Source organism: Anoplolepis gracilipes, chromosome 16 (genome assembly GCF_047496725.1).
Source record: "Anoplolepis gracilipes chromosome 16, ASM4749672v1, whole genome shotgun sequence".
Lineage (NCBI taxonomy): Eukaryota > Metazoa > Arthropoda > Insecta > Hymenoptera > Formicidae > Anoplolepis > Anoplolepis gracilipes.
In genome coordinates, this window is record NC_132985.1 from 4,117,678 (window position 1) to 4,142,630 (window position 24,953).

Below are 24,953 nucleotides of genomic sequence, written 5' to 3' on the forward strand. Positions count from 1 at the left end.
GACCGACCGGCGAGGTATGCGTAAATACACTTTCCTCTCGTTTAAAAAAAAAAAAGGGTAAGTGTGCCATAATTTTTTTTTATTTTTTAAAATAAAATTCATAATTCAATGTTTTTTTTTTAATATTATAAATATTAATATTTTAGTACTGCGAGAGAGCACAGTAACCACCACGACAAAAAACTTATTCAATTATTAGACACGCAGTGATAGAAACAAGTACGGAATTCTTGGATTCATTAAAAATAAAGCCATATATTTAAAAAATTAATTAAACATTTATTTATTTATAATCTATATAGGTTTTAAGAATGCAGTACTACTCTTCATCATAAAAGTTCTACTGACAAAACTCTGAAACATGATTATTGTCCAGAAGGACCAGAATCTTGGTGCACTTGGCAGTAGGTAAAAGCTGCAGGACAATTGAGCGATTATATACACAAAACACCGCTTCCAGATGACGTTATCAATGCAATTACTCCAATTTCTGAAGATTTAAGTAACAAAAATCTGCTCGAAAAATGCTTAGCTGATTTTATCCAAAACAATAATGAGAGTTTTAACAAATTGCTTTGGAAATTCGGTCCGAAAAATTTATGTAGTGAGGCTACAATAGTTGAAATTGCTGCATACTTGGCTATATTTAATGATGGTTACATTAATATATTAAAGGTAATTGAGAGTTACTGGAAATTTTAAAACACATTTAAAAAAGTGAACATTTTAATGGGCAAATCACGAATTTTTTTTTAAACGCCGCCATTTTGTTAAAAATTATTAATTAAAAAAATCTGTGCATGCAAATAAAACTACAATCATATAGTTTAAAATAAAAAAAGAAAAATTAATTTCAGAGGTCCTGTTCAGAAGTAACACGAGCGCCCGTGCATCAATTTTTTTGCGTACACTTGTTCACAGCATGTCAACAGCAGATATGTTAATATTAATTGATGATTTGTTTTTATAACATATTAAAGATATGTATAGTAAGTAGATAAAAAAAATTTATAAAATTTATTACTTAATTATTTTTAAAAAATTTGTAAAAATAGCCTTTTTTTCAACCGTCACAGTGGTTTCGGTTCGGTTACGATTTCGGTTTCAATTCCGGTTTGGTCCAGATCTTTGATTGAAATGTTAATAAAATTTGTTAATAAAAAATATAAATATTAACGTATAATATATATGTTTATAGAAAATAAAATTATATCTTTATATCGTTTATAAAGATATAACTACATTTCTTTATTGTCACTTCTTTTAATTATTGTATATAATAATTATAATTTAATTATTCGTTTTCGAAATATTTGCTGTTGAAATGTAGAATATTTTCTATTCCTGGATAAGATTCATAATCGACAAACGTTATATGAAATATTATTCATTTCCATAAATACGTATCACTTTTCTTTCGTGTTTTGTGATTATACGATTTATTTTATTATAATTGTATACACACGCTATTTCCGTGATTTCCGCTGACGCACTTCTCGTAATGTCCCATGAGAGGTAAACGAGAAGTTAGTGGAATTAAGTTTCAGTCCAATTATAAAATAATTTTACATTTATGTTAAAAATATTTTATAGAAAAATAAATTTTATTGTTTGCTAATTTATCATATATTATTTTATTTGTATAAAATATTATTCCAACTATTATTTTGTGAATAACATAAAAAGTAATTTGTAAATAATATAAAAAATGTACTTCTTCAATCATTCCGCGAGATCTGTTTATGCGTATTTCATTACGAGAAATGCGTCAGCGGAATTCACGGAAATAGCGTGTGTATACAATTATAATTAATAAAATAAATCGTATATCACAAAACAAGACAGAGAAAAACAGAAAAAGAAACGGAACGGTTGTGATTGGTCGCATTACTCCATGCGTTCCGTGATGTGGTTTTTTGGTTCAATCACGCTTAGGGTGAATGCGCAAGTTCAACAAGTGGTCGCGGAACTCGACGTGCCACAACCATGCGAGCTGAGAGCTGAGAGCTTCAGTTTTTGCCAGACCCTCGTCAAGGTTGCACCTCATTGGACGTCTCGTCTCGTGGCGCGAATTAAGGTCCATTTATACATATCCGTTCCGTATCCGTACCGTATTATTATTACCAGCGACTTGCGAAGTTTCGATATGGGATCGTCCAATAGAAAGAACATCAGGGAACCTTCCTTGGACAATTGCTCGGACAATTCCACGAAAATTTTCTTCCTGGTCAACTTTTCGGACAAGGACCATAAACCGAGGTTGGAATAAACAAAACTATAACTATAATAATTATTGTGTATAAATTGCTGTGCAATGTGCAAAAATAATCACCCGGTAAATTGTTCAATAATTTTATATTTATATTTATATTTTATATTTAGTATACTATGTTTTTTTTTATAATACATTCACGTATGCAAATTAGTTTGTACGTAATTTAATACATATTTTATTTCATTCTTTTGAAATATAATAATTTCTATTCTTAGAAAAATTTTCTTATTAATTTCATACTGTGTCTATGTAAATATTGATTAATTATAATTTTTTATATGATCAAAAGTAAATAAACACGTTTTAAGGCTTAATAAAAAATTAAATTAAAAAAAAAAAATAATAATAATAAATTTAATAAATAAATATAAATAATTAAATAATTATATAATATATATATATATATTATTATATATATTATTATATATTAATATAATAATATATCTTTTAATAGATAATAAGTAATTATTATCAATTTGTAATCGTTAATTTCAACGAAAATTTAATATAATATAAAAAAAATGTGAAATTGATACGATAGTATATTTAAATACAGGACTTTTTTATGAAATATTTTTTGTTTGTATAACAGGATTTTCGACTTGTGTTTATAACACTTAAGGATGTTTTGTACGTAAAATAATAGCAAAAAGTATAGTTGGAATTCGATTTTGACGAATACATGCTTTTTTCATATAGTTTAAGTAATAAAGATTGCGCGAGTAATAAAGAATCTTACTATTAAAAAAAAGTAATAAAGAATCTTATCATTTGTTCATAGTCAGAATGCAGAAATGTATTGTAAATTTTTTACTTTTTTTTCAAAGAATTATCTAATTTTCTGAACTATAATGAGAAACTTTTTAACAGTGAAATAAAATAGTGAATAATCGCAAAATATAGAAGATTTTTAATTATTTTATTGAAAAATTTAATAATTTGTTAAATTATATTTAATATGTTTTAAACCATTTAGTATTTTTTCCGAGGTCAAAATTATTTATAAATATCTAAACTGTATATCTAAACTATACTTTTGCTAATTTCCGTAATTTTCTATTTATTTTAGCCTTGAATAATACGTTTTCTACGGGTAAATTTGTTGCAAACTAAAACCTTTATAACTTTTAATTGCTTCAGTGAATCGACTCTAGATTTTTTATAAGTTTCTAAACATATATGAAAACAATATAAAATTTTTTAAAATTCTAAATATTTCAAAAATAAGTACTAAACATCCTTAAAAGTTAAAACATTTGAAAATAATATATAAAGTAAAGATAATAGGTATAATTTTTAGAAGCCTTCATTTAATTATCACCGTAATGCATTTTTTTCTTGCACAAAAGCGTGTTAAAGGTTCACAAAGGATATAAAGACATTAAAAACTGACTCTAAATAAAATTAATTTGTAAAGTATAATAAATAATATTTTTGTTTAAAAATATGGACGCAGTAGAACTTCTAGTACTAACACGACGATCTTCGAACCATCAACGTCGTCGTGTTTGCACAGGTATTAATTTTCGATCATTACTGTAAATCTGTCACGTGTCATGACTGGTAAAAAACATTTTGTATTTTTATTGAAATTTTCTTGTGTAGAAATTTTTGTGGTAAATTTTTGACATACTCTTAATGTTAATATAACATTATACTGTCGTTAATATACTGTCGTTATGTTATTTTAACTTTTCTGCATTGAGTTAATATTCACCGTTTCTAAAAGTTAAAACAACAAAATTAACAAATAAATCTTACACTAATTCACATTTTTGTGTTAATTTTTTACATATTAGTTGTGTTATTTGTTTACATATTTGTCTTCTGTTAAATTAACATTAAAATTAGAATGGATAAATTGGGACACGAGAAATATGTTAAATTTAACACAAAATTTTTTACCGCGTGTGAAATATTCTATTTTTGTCATTCTAGGTTTTTGCGAGCAACACCCAATCCCTTGCTCTCAGCCAGAAGCCCCATGAAGAAAGCGGTGACGTTTAGTCCAGGTGCTGCGGTGTCCTCGTCGTGTTCGAGCTCTAAGGTAAGCGAGAGAAAAAAAATTAAAAAATCAATAAAATTGTAATTATTTATTTAAAAGATTAGCTATTAAAACTTTTCATATTTTTTTATTATTCATTATTTTTTGAGAGAAGCGCCTACACATTTGGAATGAAACACGTATAACTAATATTCAAATTCAGAATCATATACATATGTACATATTATACTTATTTTTATTTTAAAAATATGATAAACTCATAAAAATGGCACAATTTTTATCAAAAAATCAAATGTTTCTTTAACAAAATATATAGCTATACATTTTTTTATCTCGTTATATAATAAATGGAGAAAGCAAAGACGTAGAAAACTAGGCTAGTTACAAAAATTTAATTAAATATTTTAATAGTCAAACAGGCTCAATAATTAAAATTAATGAAGGTAGAAACGTAAAGCGTAATAGAGCCAATTGTAATAATATAATTATCCATATAAAATTAAAAATAAAATTAAGAGGTTTATTGCCAATTTAATAGGTATACATCTGATAAAGGTTTTATCTTTATTAACCTTTATCAGATGTATACCTATTAAATTGGCAATAAACCTCTTAATTTTATTTTTAATTCTATGGATAATTATGTTATTACAATCGGCTCTATTACGCCTTACGTTTCTATCTTTATTAATTGTAATTTAAACCATAATGACTTTCTATAAGTAAATAATATATTAGTAGCTATTAGTAGTGACATTCAATAGCAAACGTTTCGGCTCAATTTTTTGAGCTGTTTTTAGCGCACGTACAATATTTAAATAGATCAATAACGAAACCTTTGCTTTCTCCATGTATTAATTTAAAGAAAGCTTTATATATATATATATATATATATATATATATATATATATATATATATATATATAAAATGAACAGGTTTAAAAAGGCATAAAGAGCTATACAACTATACGAAAGTAAAAATGAAAAGTAAAAACAAGTTATATAAAAAATAAATAAAAAATAAAAAATATAATAATTTAATAATCATAAATAAAGTAACGTGTTATATCGAGAATTAAACAGTTTTAACTGTGAGTGTGGGCGGACGTTTTGACTCATTTTTAAGTCGTCCTCAGTGCCTAATATTATATATTCCAATTGAAATTCACGAAATAGAGTACGCAAAAATACAAAAATAATTAAGTAGAAAATTGTACATCTACATTTTAACAGTTAAGAAGGAATAATATCAACGCAATGAGGTAATTAAAATCTATAAATGATGGTCGCAACAGTTATATCTAAAGTAATTTCCGCCATCCTGGAATTGTCGTTGACAAAAGTTCAAAATGTACACAAGCTTGATTGTTTGTCTGTAAACGTATAATAGTTATGCGCAGATATAAGTTATGTCATAACTGCGTTATTCTGTTAATTTAATCACTCTTATATCTGCGCATAACTATTATACGTTTACAGACAAACAATCAAGCTTGTGTACATTTTGAACTTTTGTCAACGACAATTCCAGGATGGCGGAAAATAACTTTAGATATAACTGTTGCGACCATCATTTATAGATTTTAATTACCTCATTGCGTTGATATTATTCCTTCTTAACTGTTAAAATGTAGATGTACAATTTTCTACTTAATTATTTTTGTATTTTTGCGTACTCTATTTCGTGAATTTGGAATTTCAATTGGAATATATAATATTAGGCACTGAGGACGACTTAAAAATGAGTCAAAACGTCCGCCCACACTTATAGTTAAAACTGTTTAATTCTCGATGTAACACGTTACTTTATTTATGATTATTAAATTATTATATTTTTTATTTTTTATTTATTTTTTATATAACTTGTTTTTACTTTTCATTTTTACTTTCGTATAGTTGTATAGCTCTTTATGCCTTTTTAAAAATGCCTGTTCATTTTATTTAATTAAAGAGAGCTTTTTTCTTGATCAATATATATATATATATATATATATATATATATATATATTTATTTATTATATAATATTACAATATAATATATTTCAAAGTAACAATTGCTTATTCTTTTGTGAGATTTCTCCGACTTGCAATGTTATTATTATAATTGAAATCATTAGACTATTTGCTACTTTTGATAATACACTCTAATTTTATTTAAGAGAAACTAATTTGATTTTTTAATTCGCGATTTTAAATGAAAGTGTTTTGTCGCTTGAATGAGGCACGTTTAACCCCCATTACTTAACAGACGAGAAATAATCTAACGGTTCTGCTCGTCGACGATGCATGTAAAATGGAAAGTAATAAAAGAAAGCATTATTAAAATAGAATAAAATTAATTTGTATTCTCTTTCACTCAAAGAGATATTATTTTCCATCGGCAACAGCGTTTTACGCACAACACAAAGCATGTTGATTTCACAGAGTCGCGTAAGCATAAATATTGTGTTAAGGGTTCTTCGTTTACCTTTGTACCACACCGAGAGTCCGTACTCGTATGGTATACAAGTGCATCGAAAATGCAAATCAACATCGGGACAAGCGTAAACCAGATCGACGTCGTTCTTCGTCACTTTGTTCAGAGTGTCGTAGCCAGCTCGATAGGAGATCCCTGCATTTCACCACTATTGTACCGAGCAAACTGGTACCCGAATTTACATCATTAGCTGAAAATTTGATAATTCGTACGATTTGACATACAATCTCGAGATAATTAATTCAATGCAGGAGAAGAGAGGGAAACGTACATACTAGAAGTATCTTGATGTTCCAGTAATTTTTTTTATATTCTCGATATGAAACATTTGATGAATCGAATATTAATTATGGAAATGCTTCTAATACTTCGCAATATTAAAAATTAATCTAGTTTCAAGTTATAATATTATAAAATAATATTATAAGGTGTATTAATATGTTAGATAAAATAATATGTGTATTATTATACATATAAAACAGATTGAAAAAAAATTATAACATGATTTTATAATATTAGAGAGAGAGAGAGAGAGAGAGAGAGAGAGAGAGAGAGAGAGTATAGTTAAAAAATACATATATGTGCGTGCAAAAGTTCTTTTTTAAAACATGACACATGACGGTACTTTACGTGACATTTTTTTAAAGAGGTTGTTTTGAAGAGATACTACATATGTAATCAGTCTTTTTCATCCTTTATGGATAAAAATATAAATGTAACACGTAAAGCATTTTATCCACCGTCCAAACACCGACCTAAGCTGTTTATTTTTTGAAACTTATAAATAGAGAATGAATTTATTCCGAGATATTTGGCACCTTCGAGAAAAGACTGGCAAACTTACAAATATCGTCAATAAAATAAATAAATTTTAAATCATTCTCCGAAGAAAGTGTTAACATTTGCCTTCGAGAAAAATGAGAAAAAATCTATCGCAAAATTCCGATGAACGTAAAATTCATTAGAGTGTAAAAACTGACGGATTAAATTTAATTAAAATGCATGAACTGACAGATCTCGCAGCGTGCGTTGATGCTGTCGTTGGCGAATTTCGAGCCGATCTACACGCTTCTCGCGGATGCCTGTGGATTGTAAACGCACTCGGACAGTATATCGATCTTCTTCATTAGCAGCTCGTTAAACTCGTATTCCAGAAAAAGCACGCCCTCGATCGTCCATTTCAGCAGCAGAGATCTGACGTCCGCCTTATACCTCGTCTCCATTAAACCGTTTAGCTGTGACATAAATTCATTGTGAATAAATTGTCTAATTTTCTTTTCAACATTTATGTCTCACCCAAATGACATCTGTTTTCAAGATTACTCGGGTGTTCGATTAATATTATTCGAACAAACTATTGCAATTCGATTTTCAATACGCGATTTTAAAAGGCAAACAAATATTGACATTTATTTAATCTATTAATATTGTGATGAAATGGCTATTTTATGAATATTAAAATATTGCTATGTACATATAAATTATAAAAATAATAAAGAACCATCGCTTTTTCCGCTTTTAAGGTAACTGCTCGTCACGTATACGAACGCATACAGTCATATGCACATAATATTGCTCGTATAATCCGATATATAATTAAAAGCAAATATTGCCGCATATGAAATAATTGATTCAGCTACATTTTCTCGCAAAATTTTTCAAATTTTCAGATACGCGCGTAGCGTATCATTTTCCATGAATAATGAATGAAATTATAAGTAAATATATAAAACAATACCATATTATTGCATATAGTAATACATAGATCGAATCTATTTTTGCGGCAAGAAATTTATTTCGTGAAATTTAATTTAAAAAATTTGTATAGGAGGATAAAATATGCGATCTTTGATAACATTTTTGTAATCAAAACGTTGATCCTAGCTTTGACGCCCCAAAATTCAAAGTTGTGTCACTCATCATCTGGAATCTATTGGCAGATTTGGTCTTGACAGTGAGCTTTAAAAGACCTTTGCCTTGGTGATAAGCCGTGTGGAAGACATCCCTTGCGTTTTTCTCGAGGTCAGCAAAATATGATACCTCCATCATGAATTCGTCAGAAATATCGTGGAATAAATGGCCTTCTTACTTCTATAGAACTTTCTCTCTTTCTCTTTCTCTCTCTCTCTCTCTCTCTCTCTGATATTAATAGAATATATTATGGAATATATATATATTGTTACATCCAAGCGTATATATATATATATATTGTTACGTATCAAGCAGGGACGTAATAATATAAAACGTAATAGAATATATTACAGAATATGTATAATTTTTTCTATTTTTTACTTGTAACACAAAGGGATTATACAGAGTTATTCAAATATTTGCGTCTCTAAATATTTCCAATTTGTATACCTAAAATTGTTGTTTTATACTCTTTTCTAATTTATTAATTATTCAAGATTTATGCGGACCGTATATATTTTCTTTATTTTACTATTAATCCTTTTGATTTAATTTTCATCTATAAATCGAGATAATTCATTTAGTCTCGAGTTTTTTTATCAGAACTTACGTTTTTACCCTGTCGGACAATATGAGAAACTCAGCAAATTGGACCTCTGATGTAATTTGAACTGACGACATACAGGAGAATTCCTCGACATGACGAAAACATGGTCAATGTTAATTGTTCGTCGCAGACTCGAATGGGACTCAAGTAGACCGATTAATCTCGCGACTTTTATAGAGAGAGACGAGGTGGATGCTTTTTTTTCACACGCTTTACTGCAAAGTCATCAGAATAATGAAGTGAACTTAATTGAGGAAGAAAATGAGCCACTATTGATTCGAACTATCGTGTCGATGAACGTTTGGATCGAAGATACAAGCGTAATCGTAATGCAGTGCGTTCGTGCAAGTGCATACATATAGATGAGCTAAACCCCGAATGATGCAATAAACGATGTCGCTAGACAACATTTGCATCGATCAATGAATGCGTTAGAATTCGCTCTGACCCTAATACGGAGAGTTTAATGCGTACTTTTGTCACTTTCCCACCTTGCTTCGCAAGGACAACATATAGTCGATGTATGCCGATGGTGCGAGGCTATTCGGTATAATTTACAAAGTTTTATACCTCGATTTACATCCTGTTGATTTGATTTAATTTAATCAAATATGCATCGGAGAATCGCATGTATCATGCATAACACAAGTTTTCGATTATCGAGAACATTTGGTAGAATTATTTATTTTCTATCAAGTGTATCAAAATATTATTTTTCAAAATCACCCCTTAAAATGTATAAGCATAATTAATAGTCTGATATTACAGGGGCTAGAATATTACAATTTACGATCATTCTATATAAGGGCCGGAGAAGTTTTTAACATGGGAGATTTGAGAAAGCCGCGTAAGACCAGACACATTTCGCACACCAATAGCGACCCAAGGTAAGAAATATTGAAATTAAATATTGTACACATTGGAAAATTTTGTCAGATCCAGTCATCACTGTTTGAAGATTACATACTTTTAATATTGACTAACTCCGAATTAATTTCATTGTAATATTTATTTAATGTTCTGGACTTTTGCATATTGTGCCGAAGAGAGCTTGAAGGATCAAGCCGAAACGTCCGCTCGCTAATTGTTTATTTTTTATTTTTTATGTATTATTTATGTATTATTTATGTCCTTTTATTTTTACTGTCACCGTCTTTCAAACTCATTTTGCTTTAATTAATATAATTGAATTTTGACTCTGTTTATGTCTTTTCTTTTACTCGTTTAATTGATTTAGAGCCGTTTTTAAATTTAATGTAATAAATAATATATTAGTTTTATTACGTGATAATTGCATTCTCGATGTTTACAACTTACAGTTGTCAAGAGGAGAGCGAAATTGTGTGCGAACTAAAAATAATTATATTCTCATTTATAACATCGCTCGAATAATATACAATACACATATATAATAACAATATACATAATAACGAGAATTATAACGGTACTGTAGCTGTTAGACTAAACTTCAATGACGAAGTATAATTGTATATTTTCGTCTCTATGATTACCGCATATAAATATAATATGTAAAAGTATAATGCATGCAACTATGGAGAAGATGATGCTGGAAAATAATCTTCCACATGGTATTTACATGTGCATTTCCTTCTCCACATTTTCATTTCTCGGGGCTCGGCTCGGCTGTTTATTTTCCTCCTCGAGGACTTCGTTGCAACAATGTCGTCGATTTAGAAAACAAAGAAAAATGCGTCACATGTTTCCTCTCGCATGGCTCTCGTATGCAAAACATAAGGTTTTTATAATAAATCGTATTTGTATAATTTTCTTAATTTATTTTAATTAGTTATTTTCTTGAAAATATTTCATACGCGTGCTTGTACAGTTAAAAAAATATAAAAGTCATATTTTTTCATAGAAAATTAATTAAATTTTGCATAAATTAAGATAACAAATATATATATATGTATATATTATATATACATATATATATATATATATATATATATATGCTATTTTTGTTTACACAAAAAATGTTAACATATACATTTTACAAATTAAATTTCTTAATACCTACCTTGTCGTTTGCGGGACAAACTCAAAACTTATTTGATAAACCGCAGGGGATGTTGATTGTGTAAATCAGAAACTACGTGATAGGAAAACTTCCCTTTGATGGGAGATTGACACACGTTGAATCTAAATTCACCGTCGGTAGTTTCCGTTCGAAAATACATCGGGAAGAAATAAAGGGAGAGCTCTCTAATCTTCCTGAAGGATTATTTACACTTCTCTGGATCGTGTAGAGCGTATAATAGATCATATTCGGGCACATGTTTCTTCTCGTTTTATGAACAGCTACTTGATTTATTGATCAATTCTCTCTAGCGGAGCAGACACTCGGAATAATCGTGACTTCGCGAATACTTAAGGGCATTCTAATTGCTCACTGGTAATTACACGCTCACCCGCACAGAATTGACGCAGAGGATTACCGTTGTAAAGAGGGTCACCCTCGACCCAGCAGTCATCAAGTGTAGGTCTAAAGTAGAATTAATCGTTATCTTGTATAGCTGTTTTTTATACTTCTAAAGTGTATACGTGGGTATATTATTTCTGACACCTTTGTAAGTGAGTAAAAATGTTGTAAAAAATTTGAAGAAAACGAGACTGACTTGAGGGTGCGATGCATATACGCATCCCTGCAGCTGTGGCGATTAATTTCGATCACGAGAGAGAGAGAGAGAGAGAGAGAGAGAGAGAGAGAGAGAGAGAGAGACGAGAGGTCTTGTAAATTCTTCTAACTGTACGAAAGTCGACGATTTAAAATTTAAAGAGATAGAGAACATTTCTAGTATTGTTATCGCGAGGCTTTGCGATTGCGTTTCGTAGGTTTTTTTGTTTTGCTACGTAAAAGCAAAGTTCTTATTTTACAAATCAGTTAGTTTTAATCACGTTTTTTTGTCACTCTTTGTTCCCTTTGCCATTTTCTATTTCAAAAGCACACGTACACGTACACACACACACACACATACACACACAAGCACATATTTTTATTCAATTTTAAAAATATAACGTATAAAATAAAGCTAGAAAAGTATTCTGAATAACGGATTTGATAATAACAAGATTATTTTTAGATTTCTGAATATGAAATATAATTGATGGTTGCGGAAAAGTTTACTTTAACTTTGTAAGGATGACGTGTAATCTTTTCTAGCGCGTTTTCCTCCGTGCAAAAGTGAAACTACTAAGACATATTTTTACAGCATAGTTACATTTTTGTAGGATCGTAAAAAATGACATTGCTTGACGTACATCACAACAATAATAACACCGCATCAAGAAATCACGTAATTGGGTATGATTAAGATATAAATAAAAAACTACGACTTTTTCAAAAGAGCGCGAAATATATTTGTATATGTATTAATTCCGCGAATATAATCTATCCTGTTTAGATTTTATTCATCTCTTTTTTTCTCTTTCACTTTTTTCAGTTTGATCCCGGGTACTTCCAATATGGAAAGAGAGAATGAAGCCAATAACGAAGTGGTGATGATGTACAAAATAGGCATGCTGGGTGCGTCGGAAGTCGGAAAAAGTTCCCTCGCATTACAATTGAGGACGAGCGATTACATTTTTCGTACTTACGAGAAAACCTTATGTAAGAAAAATTCAATGGTTGAAATATTTTCCCTCCAGAGACCTAATTTCGGTATCGAGATAATTAATTTAATTCGACGTTACCGCGAAGCGGAAATCGGGTTTTTCTGAATATAAAGCTCTTCTCCCGAAATCATTTGCGCGATTAAAGTTCACGGATTTGTCAGCAGAAATGAGTTATTTAACGTTCCCTTTGTCAAGGATAGATAGTAGTCTCTTTTCAATCACAAGCTACGTGTCGAGTCGCGGTGGAGGAAATTGATGTCTCCGCGTTTACGTACCTTTTTTGCCTCTTAATATTCTAGATTTCCCCGACGATTTATTCCCCTTTTATTCGATGAAGCAAGATATTCTTTTATATTTCACCGATGAAAGAAATAATGTTTTGCATTAATAATAAGTCAGATCTTTGACATCAATCTTAAACGATGTCCGTATCGGGACTTGTTAGCTTAGTGCAATCAATATAGATTTGTAAAATGCATTATACTTTGAGCAAACCGACGAGATAAGCGGTTAAACCCGAAAAAAAAAATAGCTCGATCGCTTCCTTATTCCACATATGTTTCTCCTTCGAGTGTATACGTGTACAATATTTTTTATTGTTATTCCCGCCAACGGGGTCAATCCCATGGCGGCTTTCACAAATTGACCTCACCTATAGATTTTGCGTTATCCCTATCGCACGAGGGAATGTAATCGATTTTTTCTATATTACGAATGAGATGTCATGGATTTTTCTCTTCTCGATAATTTTCTTTGACGATTCGTCCTCGACTTGAATTGTAATGGAAAAAAAAGCCAGGGGAAGAACGATTAAGAATCAATAGGTTCTATATATAGAACTGGAATTGTATCACCGAATTTTGGGGGCAATTTAATCTTATTAGGTGTCATCAGATAAACACTCACGCATATTATGTGTACATTTCTTCTCAGCTTCACCTCGTGTAAGATTAATGAAGGATAAAGCCTAATTTACATAGTGAGAGATGTAAGAGCTGGAGGAAATATGATTAACAAGAGAAGACCCGCACAACAGAAACGTTATTGTCCTCCAATTTAATTGTCAGAGTGATATATTAATCGTATTCCCATCTGTAAACAATGTTTATTAGTCTGTGGAAAATTTATTACCGACGCGTTCACGATTAATAATCCGGATACATCACGATGACAATTTTAATTGTGTAATTTTCAGTAATGGAATACAATGAAAAGAACGTTTACGTGATGCTCGATGGCGAAGAAATGGCTTTGAAGATCCTTGATTATCCCGCCATGCATATGTCAGTGAGTATGACAGATGAAATGTTTTCCCGCATATGTAGAAAAAGTCTGTTGTGAAAAATAACGACAACAATTATCGGGCTGTCAGTTACGTAATAAATTGCATTTAGTAAAATTTATTTAACGCTTTAACGGCTCGTAAGTAGAGTTATAACACGATATCATCCCCGTAGAATTTCTTTTATCGTCGCTGATCAAATGTCAACACGAAAATCTCCCGTCTCGATAAAAGAGAATGAATAGACTCGACAAAGGGTCAATAACACGAAAGAGGAAGCAAGTGCATTTATTTATTTGGATCTATCAATGGATCGGGTGGGCGGGGAGAAATGTTTCCGCATGAGTACATGTTATATATGAAATAGAAGTATAAAAGATATATATAGAATAAAAAGAGCGTATAAATTGTATACACGTCCATAAAGGAATAGTCAGAAACACACACGCAAATTTCATTGAAAAATAAATATTTCTTTTTATCGTTGCAATATATATTTCTATTCGAGCTATTTTTCAATATTGTGTCGCGTCAGAGCAGAATTTATTTGTGGGAAAAGTTATTCGCTGAATCTGTTTTCTTCATCACCGCTCGATGTTTTCTACCGAGTATTTTCATTTTTCTTTTTATCTTTTTCAGATTGAGAGCTTTTGTTCGACCAACAATCCGGACGTGTACACAGTGGTGTACTCGATAACAGACCAAAAGAGCTTCAAAAGGGCCAAAAAGATATTATTGTATTTGTCAAGCCATGATTACATGGATAATCACGGTGTAATTTTAGTTGGCAATAAGGCCGATCTGGAAGGAGCACGAATGGTTTCACTGGAAGGTGAGTATACATGAATTTTCATATGCAAATTTTCCAAACGCAATTACAATTCGCGAACTGTTTCAATCAAGTCCCGAGAGAGATACGAGTCAATCAAATTTTTATTTAAAGGAAAATCTTCATTATAGTGAGAGCCAAGAAAGGAAGGATATTTTTGTATTATATTTTTTGTGCTAAATTAATTTTAACAAAAATTTCTTATCAATTGTATATCGTTATTAATAAAAATCTCTTATCGATTATTTTGAAAATATACACTGCACGTAAAATCTTGTGAAAAAAACAATACAGTAACTAAGTATACGCAGTACAATACTATTGATTGACTGTTCAACAAATTATTTCGGTTGGAATAATCTGAAGACAAAAACGACCTATGAATGTAAATTATATGAAGCTATTAAAAATATTAATCTATTGTGTGCAAAATGACAAATTTTTGATAAAAACTTTGCCGGAAAAAATGGGCAATTTTTAATCAAACGGATATTTTTTCAAATAGTAGTAGATAAATAATCGGCAAAGACGACAATAGCTGAAAAAATTTATATTTATCTTTATTCTCTCATAACTTGATTTTTAAAACCCAAGAATGTAATAGCTGTACAACAATTGACCTTCTCTATTTCAGATTACCGAAATAATTCAAAAGATAGTTCGATAATGACGTGGCATATCGCAAGACATATAGTTTCTACATTACTATTTTTTAATGAAATTTATTTATATCAAGTCATTTTCAAAACATGCAGAAATAAGAAATCAATAAGACATTAATAAAATGTTATCTCATTAAAAACAATATCCTTTCTTTTCGGCTGTTCCACTTTATGCAATCATAAGAGTCTTAATATATTAATATACTCATTAAGATTAAAGATGAAATAATTGGCAAAGAATATTTAACAAGAATCTGATCAAATTTTGTAAAAATAAAATGCGATATAAAAAAGATACGTAAAAGAGATTTGTGAAAATTTCAAATGCATATTCGAGCTCTTGATTCTTGTCGACAGATGGATCTAAATTAGCGACGAAATTTGGAATAAAATTTATCGAAACATCATGTGCGTTGCGCTTAAATTTAGATGAACTCCTAGTTGGGCTTATAGCCCAAATCCAACACAATCTATACCGCACACGATTTACCCGACAAAATCGCGTAAATAGCCTGAAATGGCTATTTAATTTTAAATTTAAAAAAAGTAAAAGTTGTGAAAATCTTTTCACACTTTAAATAAAATTTATTTAAAGTGTGAAAAGGTAAATTAGTTTTCACTAGCCGCTAAATCCGATCGTTTGAGCAACGTTTTGCAGTTAAATCGACTCAAATTATAAAATGATTGACGCTGTTGTCGCTTCAATCGCTTGTTTTAGCGGCACGTGAAATTTTACCTTTAATGTATTGTATATGTAATATTTCTTATTACTGATTCTTATATGTGTTATATGTGAAATTATTATATCTTATATATGCGTTGTGTGAAATGACTGTGGTGTTTTGCAAGTAAAAATTTATACTTGCAAAATGTTTTATTCTATGTAACTCGGTGTACATACAGTCTGTACCAACGGTCTACTTGGAAGATTATGATAAGATTTTTTTCTCTTCCTTTCTTATTATTATTATATTATACGCGGATGTATATACAATATAAATAAACTATATCAGCCGTATAATATAATAATAATTCTAATAATTTTACAGTTGTAATTTGAAGTGCGCGAAAGGATTAATTTTAGAAACACTAATTTATACATATACTTTGACAGCTCGATTAAAAAAAATCGAGATGTCATAAATAATGGCGATTTGTTCTCTCAAAAAGAGAATCTGTCTTCATTGACAGCCTTATAATGTACAAATTTTTGCTCATCAACTCAGGTTCAAAAGAATTAGACTGAAAACTTATTTGTTTAGTTGTAATTTAAGAACACACTCTGGCGATTTACCTGCTATCTGCGTTGAACTGGTACTTATGTGTTCATTATCGATATCACACTTATGGGAAACATATATTTACATTATCGGCTCTGTACGTGTGACTCCTGTTAAAATCAACGAAAAAGATGTTTATAATAAATGTTTGTAATGTATTTTTTATATATGTTTGTAATGAATGTTTGTAATAATGTATATTTTATATAAATTTTTAATAAATGTTATCTTTCGCTCAGTTCTCTGGTTTCTGAATGAAGAAATTTCTTTTCCTTACATCGATATTATCTACGCTACAAAGACAAACGATCGCAACGAAAATGGAAAATCAGATAGATATATTATTTTTAGATGTTCCCTCTACATTTCACGAATTGCTTAATTTTTTATTCGTTAAAAATAACACGGTGACGAACTACAAGGATAACAGAATGGACTCGGAAGACACGGCATGGTTGCTGGTAATATCGAAGGTGGCAAAAGCCGGGGGCAACACGGTCCAACTGTTATCGGACAACATCGAGGTGGCGGGACACATGGTGGTCTTTGAGGAGGAGGTTCGCAAGGAAATTCTTCGATTCTCGGAGGTAAAATTACGCTGCGCGACACTGGTGGCGGAACACCCGGGCATTTGCTACGAAATGTTGCAATGATGAAATTATATACAATTATACTACTTTTTTAAAAGCACAAATAATGTTAATCGAATCTTTTTGATTAATTAAATATTAAATGTTTCGCGCGTACCAACAATCCATCATGCATATCAGATACTTCAGTTCTTCCATGTCGGTCCAACAGGGCTCCAATTTCTTTTTGTAGCAAGACAAGTCTTTTATTTCTATCGACATTTTATCTTGTTTTAATTGTAAAATCTAATTGTAAAATTTTATTATAAAATTTTAATTCCGTTGCACCAAAGTCTTGATGTATTTTCTGACAGATAATTTTTCCGATAAAAAGAAAATCGCGTGATGTGAAATTGCAGTTTAATATAGAAAATCAATTTATCTATTATCTATTTTTAATTAACATACTGGACAATGTCGCAATGTAACTAAAATGTGTCAATTTTAATTCTAATTTTAAACTTTTTATAAGCTTTATCAAGTATTTTTTATGTATTTACATTGTGAAACATTTTTTGCGGAAGATAATCGCAGAGAATCATGGCAATGCCTGGAAAAATTAGCGTTTATCGGAGATTAATGTTGAGAATTGCTTCGATCTTACCTGAAAGATTCCGCGCCGCATTTTTGCATCCTGCAGGTATAATGCTATTTAAAAGTTCAAATTTTCTTAAAAAGGAAACATGTACATTATTTGGTATTTGAGGCCCGACTACTGTATTCTTCTGGGCACCGACGTTTAAATGGGGCCTAGTAATAGCGGGCATAGGAGATGTTAACCGACCCGTAGACACGATCTCTCTCAGTCAAACTGCAAGTCTTATGCTTACAGGCGCTATTTGGTCTAGGTATGAATTTTATCAATTATCAATTTAATTACAATACCCTCAACTCGTTCTTATCTGCGCAATTCTAGGTATTCGCTGGTAATAGTACCCAAGAATTACAATCTGTTTAGCGTCAACTTGTTCACTTGCTTCACGGGAGCGTATAATTTCGTCAGAGGATTATTATATCAAATGCAAAAGAAATGAAAGACAGAAAGTGCCAATAAAGATGAAAATCGTGAAATTATCGTATACGATATATATATATTTTGTACAAATATGTATGTATAACCCTTGATCTTAATTTTACAAAATTATTTTACACTTACGCTAACTATTCGTATATCGTCGTAAGGCTTGTCAGTCTTAGGATTCGTTTTCACCTGACTGATATTTTGCACGACTTCCATTCCTTTGTGCACTCGGCCGAATACGGTATGTTTATTATCTAACCAGGGCTATAAAAAACAAATTAATTATCCGTATAAAATACTTTTTATAGAAACTACGTAATATCAATCTATGACTAAAAAATTTCATTCAAGGAATTTGTACTCACCGTTGGTGTCAGCGTGATGAAAAACTGGCTACCATTCGTATTCGGTCCCGCGTTAGCCATACTTAAAGTGTACGGTCTGTCGTGCTTCAAGTTCGGTTTAAACTCGTCCTCGAATTCACCTCCCCATATGCTCTCGCCGCCAGTACCGGTTCCGGTAGGATCGCCCGTCTGTATCATAAAACCCTTGATAACTCTATGGAATATATGACCGTTGAAATAACCATTCTTCGCGTGCACACAAAAATTCTCTACTGTCTTGGGAACGTCCTTGCCGAAGAGATTCAAGTGGATGTCACCAAGCGCCGTATGAATGATCGCCGTGTCATATATTTTCTGCATGTTTGTGGCTTCCGTCGAAGATATAATGTCTTCCTTAGAGGGCTTTTCATTAAAAACATCTCGATCGCATTCTTGACTTTTTGTATCCTCCGGCTCTCGTCTCGTAAACATGTAGAATCGATTTTTCTTGTGAGCTGTACAAAACAACGTCGGATCGGGACGGTTCATTTCTATCGTAGGATTCTCGGAGGCCTCCATTTCAACAGTTAACGCAGCGGTTGTTTTTTTTGCTTTTCCCTGCACATCATTAATATATTATATATTATACATTACAAAACGTATATCGATTGCTGCTTCTCCACGTTTTCAATTACAAAATTTATTAAATACCTGGAATAATGTTAGCTGCATTGGTCGTATGTTTTCCGGTTTTCCCATGATTTTGACACAACGATTTGTATAAAGATTCACCATTTTAACACCCAGCATTGTAGGATACAAAATAATATAACCAGATTCGTCAAAAATGATATTTCCTAGATTCGTCTCGGTTTTATCTAATTCTCTTTCGACTGCCATTCTGCAATGCATAATAATGGAAATTAATGTAACCACTTAAAAAAAGAAATGTAGAAACTTTCAAGAATTATGGTTCTTTCTATGGAAAGTATAAGCATTTTACCTGCGTCCAAACTCCATGTTTGGAAGTTGCTGCACAGTTTGTTGCAATTCACTAAATCTCTGAAGTGTCTCGTCAAATATTCTGTATAGTTTGCCCGTCTGGAAATTGAAAACCCTAACTTTTCTGTCTCCACTGAGGGATGCAAATCGTTTGCCATCGGGTGATATCGCTAAGCCACACGGGTAAGTTTTATTTTTAGCAAATTCAAACAGATCAGTGTCTAACTTTGATTCAAACGATACGCATTTAGGAAAACTGAATTTCATCTTTGGACCCGTCCAGTACTCCAATATTCCTGCTTTATCAATGGAGATACATGTCTCGTACACAGGATTGTACTGTGGAAAAAGATATATTAATCAAATTATGCTTTTAATAAACTTAATAAACCCTTTTAAAAACACTCTAACTTACTTTCATAATGACGACAGGTTTAGTGTGTAGTTTCTCAAATATATGTAAAGGTGTATGTGTTCCCTGACCATCGTAGATGTATATTTTATTTGATTCTTGCGAAGATACTGCTACAGCAGATATGGCATCGCCAGCCGAGTACACCCATTCAGCACAGAGTGGCACAAAGTCCAATCGTATCATATTTATCATATCTTAAATCAAAGATATATCATAAATTAAATATATTATTGTATAATACATAAAGATGTATATTATAAATTAAATATTCTCTGTAAATATTTAAAATAAGAATAACAAATAGATTTTCATACTTACCAAAATTGATTACGTCAAATATTTTCATAGTTTTATCAATACTAACTGAGCACATGTAAACACCATTGCAACTAGCAGACATCGACTGTATTGGCATTAAATGTGCTCGAAAATGCTTTACAAATTCTATCAATTCCTCCTGTTTTTTCCAAAATTTTACATGTCCATCGCAACTGGCAGTTATCACAAAGTTTGACCTATATTGATATTTCAATTATAAATTTTCCAGAAAGCAAAACTAAACATATTGTTTTATTATTTATGTAAAATACTTACTTTGTTACCAAAATATGGGTAATGACGTCTCTGTGCATATAAGACTTCTCGTAACATTCGCAACATGGCAAGTTATCTATGTACACCTGTTCATATTCCAAAACTGTAACAAATTATAAATTAAAAATATTTGAAAAGAATACAAGAACTAAGTAGTCATAACATAAGTAAAACGAGCCAAAACGCGTCGAATAAGCCTATTTTTGTCAAAATCTGAGGCGAGGTAGCTATTCTTCTGTATAATTACTATAGTAAATATACATAAACAATAAAGAATATAACAAAAATGTTTTATATATTAAATAAAAATAAAATTTTATGGTAAAGTTTATATGGAATAGATGAATTTTACATTTATTTTTATTCGTTAAATGTAAATTATAAAAATTGTTTTGAATGATCTAACCTCGTTGCTTCTTTTGCGGTGCAGCTTCCGAAGGTAATGGTCCAATCCAGCCATCTTCCGTGTCATTTCCTTCGTGTTCACGCTTACCACTCATTATTATTACTGCATATAACGTAGAATATTCCTAATTTTATTAACAATTTGATACACACAACATATATAACCTATATTTTCACGAATGTTTATGTTACAGCATACGGCAGCCTCAGCTGATTTCATTGATTAGATTTGAATGATTGGGCCATAGATCTTACAAACATAGAGACATACAAAATCAAAGCAACCTTTGCTGTGATTGGTTGATTCCCAATGTCCAACAGTAACCTCAACTGCAACCGAACCCGCAATCTGTAGTGTAATCACAACTTTAGGCTAAGATTCGCGAGAACCAATGAGCGACAAAAACAGCTTTCACCTCCCTCTCTTCAAGAACCCCTTATAGTAAAAACGCATGCTCCCTGCTCCCTCCGTCTTTTTGGAAACCTTGGGTTGGGGGCTGAGGGTTGGGGGTTAGGCAGCAATCGGGGATACAAAATAACGACCATCATTATCGGGCGGTGAGTTACGCAGTTACGTAGTAAATTGCGTAACTCACGTTGAGTGAAATTTATATATAGTCTTGGTCGGTGATTGAAGAAGAACGGGCAGTTCTTTATTAAGCAAGAAAAGAGAGCGGTTAGAGAATTGCACTGCCTTGATTTCCTCATCCATCCACCGCTGTCTCTCATCATCTCCTACGTATACAGCACAAGCATCCTCTTGTCAAAAAACCAACATGAATAAGATATTGTCTCCGATCCTTATTTTCCTCAACAAGATTGACATCAAGCTGTAAATCCCCTGGAAGTGAATCTGCCCTCAAATTAAATTCACGACCAATTCGTCAGCAATTATCTGGCGGAGTGATTCAAACAGAATCCACAAGTGCCAGAAACGAAGAAGAAGAAGAAGTGAAATTTATCTGACGCTTTAACGACTCGTAAGTAGAGTTTTATAACACGACATTATCCCCGTCTAAAAATCCTTTTATCGTCGTTGATTAAATGTCAACATGAAAAAACTCCCGTCTCGATATAAACTGCACGCGAGATAAGAAGTATAGATGAAAGAGATCGGAGAAACATAGGTGTTACTTTAATTATTGATTTGGATGGATCGGGAGAGGGGGGGGGGAGGAGGGGGGAATGTTTCCGTGTGGGTACATAATATAACATAAAATAGAAGTATAAAAGATATATAAAATAAAAAGCGCGTATAAATTGTATATACGTTCATAAAGGATTAGTCAGAAATATAAACGCAAATTTCATTGAAAAATAAATATTTCTTTTTATTGTTGCAATATATATTCCTATTCGAGCTATTTTGCAATATTGCGTCGCGTCACAGCACAATTTATTATTTGTGCGAAAAGCTATTCGTTGAATATGTTTTCTCCATCACCGCTCGATAATCGACGTTTTCCACCGAGTATGTTCATTTTTCCTTTCATCTTTTTAAGATTGAGGCCTTTTCTTCAACCTACAATCCAGACGTGTTCGTGGTGGTGTACTCGGTAGTGTGGACAGAAGCAGCTTTAAAGTCGCTCTATTTGTCGAAGCACAATTACATGGCTACTCGCGATGTAATTTTATTTGGCAATAAGGTCGATCTCGATAGAAAACGAGAGGTTCCATCGGTAGGTGAATATAGATGAATTTTCGCGTGCAAATTTTCCAACGCAATTACAATTCGCGAACTGTTTCAATCAAGTCCCGAGAGAGATACGAGTCAATCAAATTTTTAGTTACAGGGAAGTCTTCATTATAGTGAGGGCCAAGAAACGAAGGATATTTTTGTATTACATTTTTTGCGCTAAATTAATTTTAATAAAAATTTCTTATCAATTATATATCGTTGTTAATAAAAATCTCTTATCGATTATTTTGAAAATATACACTGCACGTAAAATCTTGTGAAAAAAAAACAATACAGTAACTAAGTATACGCAGTACAGTACTATTAACTGACTGTTCAAAAAATTATTTCGATCGGAATAATCTGAAGATAAAAACGATCTATGAATGTAAATTTTATGAAACTATTAAAAATATTAATCTATTGTGTACAAAATGGCAAGCTTTTGATAAAATTTTGCCAGAAAGAATGGACAATTTTTAAACGGATATTTTTTCAAATAGTAGTAGATAAATAATCGGCAAAGACAACAATAGCACTACAACAATTGACCTTTTTTATTTCAGATAATTGAAATAATTCCCGATACAGTTTGATAATGACGTGGCATATTGCAAGACATATAGTTTCTACATTACTATTTTTTAATGAAATTTATTTATATCAAGTCATTTTCAAAACGTGCAGAATTAATAAATCGATAAGACATTTCTAAAATGTTATCTCATTAAGAAAAATATACTTTCTTGTCGGCTGTTCCACTTTATACAATCACAAGATTCTTAATATATTAATATATGCATTAATAAGATTGATGAAATAAGTGGCAAAGAATATTTAACAAGAATCTGATCAAATTTTGTAAAAATAAAACGCGATATAAAAAAGATACATAGAAGAGATTCGTGAAAATTTCAGACACACGATCGAGCTCTTGATTCCTGCCGATGGTCGTAAAATGGCTGAGAATTTTGGAGTAAAATTTGTCGAAACATCATGTGGTCTGCCTTTAAATTTGGAGGAACTCCTAGTTGGGCTTATAGCCCAAATTAAACATATTAATATATAATATATACCGAACACGATTTAGTCGATCTAATCATGTAAATAACCTGAAACGGCTATTTAATTTTAAATTTAAAAAAGGTAAAAGTTGTGAAAATCTTTTCACACTTTAAATGAAACTTATTTAAAGTGTGAAAAGGTAAATTAGTTTTCACGAGCCGCTAAATCCGATCGTTTGAGCAACGTTTTGCAGTTAAATCGACTCAAATTATAAAATGATTGACGCTGTTGTCGCTTCAATCGCTTGTTTTAGCGGCACGTGAAATTTTACCTTTAATGTATTGTATATGTAATATTTCTTATTACTGATTCTTATATGTGTTATATGTGAAATTATTATATCTTATATATATACGCGGATGTACATACAATATAAATAAACTATATCAGCTGTATAATATAATAATAATTCTAATAATTTTACAGTTGTAATTTGAAGTGCGCGAAAAGATTAATTTTAGAAACACTAATTTATACATATACTTTGACAGCTCGATTAAATTTATACACGACTTCGTCGATTAAATCGTGTTCGATATATATTATGTCGAGTTTGGGCTATTAGCCTAAAATAACTATTTAATTTTAAGTTTAAAAAATGTAAAAGTTGCGAAAACCTTTTCACGTAAAATTTCACGTGCCGCTAAAACAAGAGATTGAAGCGACAGCAGCGTCAATCATTTTATAATTTGAGTCGATTTAACTGCAAAACGTTGCTCAAACGATCGCATTTAGCGGCTCGTGAAAACTAATTTACCTTTTCACACTTTAAATTAAAGTTTCATTTAAAGTGTAAAAAGATTTTCACAACTTTTACCTTTTTTAAATTTAAAATTAAATAGCCATTTCAGGCTATTTACA

General features: G+C 31.0%; 3 protein-coding genes across 3 annotated transcripts; 2 read left to right on the forward strand and 1 right to left on the reverse strand.

Moving 5' to 3' along the window:
* Positions 1 to 1,906: 1,906 nt before the first annotated feature.
* Positions 1,907 to 15,798, forward strand: LOC140674743 (uncharacterized). The gene is made up of 8 exons (XM_072908511.1): positions 1,907 to 2,259; positions 3,732 to 3,791; positions 4,214 to 4,322; positions 10,043 to 10,161; positions 12,736 to 12,902; positions 14,103 to 14,194; positions 14,829 to 15,021; positions 15,653 to 15,798. The coding sequence occupies exons 1-8, from the start codon at positions 1,907 to 1,909 to the stop codon at positions 15,796 to 15,798; spliced, it is 1,239 nt and encodes a 412-aa protein (XP_072764612.1).
* A 2,331-nt stretch (positions 15,799 to 18,129) lies between these two features.
* LOC140674857 (mitochondrial pyruvate carrier 2) lies at positions 18,130 to 18,623 on the forward strand. Its single transcript, XM_072908728.1, has 3 exons — positions 18,130 to 18,229; positions 18,296 to 18,437; positions 18,506 to 18,623. The coding sequence occupies exons 1-3, from the start codon at positions 18,130 to 18,132 to the stop codon at positions 18,621 to 18,623; spliced, it is 360 nt and encodes a 119-aa protein (XP_072764829.1).
* Positions 18,624 to 18,681: 58 nt separating this feature from the next.
* LOC140674854 (peptidylprolyl isomerase domain and WD repeat-containing protein 1) lies at positions 18,682 to 21,742 on the reverse strand. Its single transcript, XM_072908726.1, has 8 exons — positions 21,351 to 21,742; positions 20,945 to 21,047; positions 20,669 to 20,865; positions 20,351 to 20,544; positions 19,937 to 20,274; positions 19,645 to 19,834; positions 18,976 to 19,551; positions 18,682 to 18,874 (listed from the first exon to the last, which is right to left on the reverse strand). Exons 1-8 carry the CDS (start codon positions 21,442 to 21,444, stop codon positions 18,731 to 18,733), a joined length of 1,836 nt encoding a protein of 611 aa, XP_072764827.1. The 5' UTR covers positions 21,445 to 21,742; the 3' UTR covers positions 18,682 to 18,730.
* Between the last annotated feature and the right edge of the window lie 3,211 nt (positions 21,743 to 24,953).

What these genes read in the sequence shown, in the direction of transcription:
- LOC140674854 (XM_072908726.1), bottom strand. Translation starts at nt 21,444, where the DNA reads ATGAGTGGTAAGCGTGAACACGAAGGAAATGACACGGAAGATGGCTGG. An exon ending in ACCCATATTTTGGTAACAAA is followed by an intron (nt 20,866 to 20,944) that starts GTAAGTATTTTA and finishes ATATCAATATAG; the next exon opens with GTCAAACTTTGTGATAACTG. An exon ending in AACCTGTCGTCATTATGAAA is followed by an intron (nt 20,275 to 20,350) that starts GTAAGTTAGAGT and finishes CTTTTTCCACAG; the next exon opens with TACAATCCTGTGTACGAGAC.
- LOC140674743 (XM_072908511.1), top strand. Translation starts at nt 1,907, where the DNA reads ATGTGGTTTTTTGGTTCAATCACGCTTAGGGTGAATGCGCAAGTTCAA. An exon ending in CACACCAATAGCGACCCAAG is followed by an intron (nt 10,162 to 12,735) that starts GTAAGAAATATT and finishes CACTTTTTTCAG; the next exon opens with TTTGATCCCGGGTACTTCCA. An exon ending in ACGAATGGTTTCACTGGAAG is followed by an intron (nt 15,022 to 15,652) that starts GTGAGTATACAT and finishes TCTCTATTTCAG; the next exon opens with ATTACCGAAATAATTCAAAA.
- LOC140674857 (XM_072908728.1), top strand. Translation starts at nt 18,130, where the DNA reads ATGGCAATGCCTGGAAAAATTAGCGTTTATCGGAGATTAATGTTGAGA. An exon ending in CGCATTTTTGCATCCTGCAG is followed by an intron (nt 18,230 to 18,295) that starts GTATAATGCTAT and finishes TTGGTATTTGAG; the next exon opens with GCCCGACTACTGTATTCTTC. An exon ending in ACAGGCGCTATTTGGTCTAG is followed by an intron (nt 18,438 to 18,505) that starts GTATGAATTTTA and finishes GCGCAATTCTAG; the next exon opens with GTATTCGCTGGTAATAGTAC.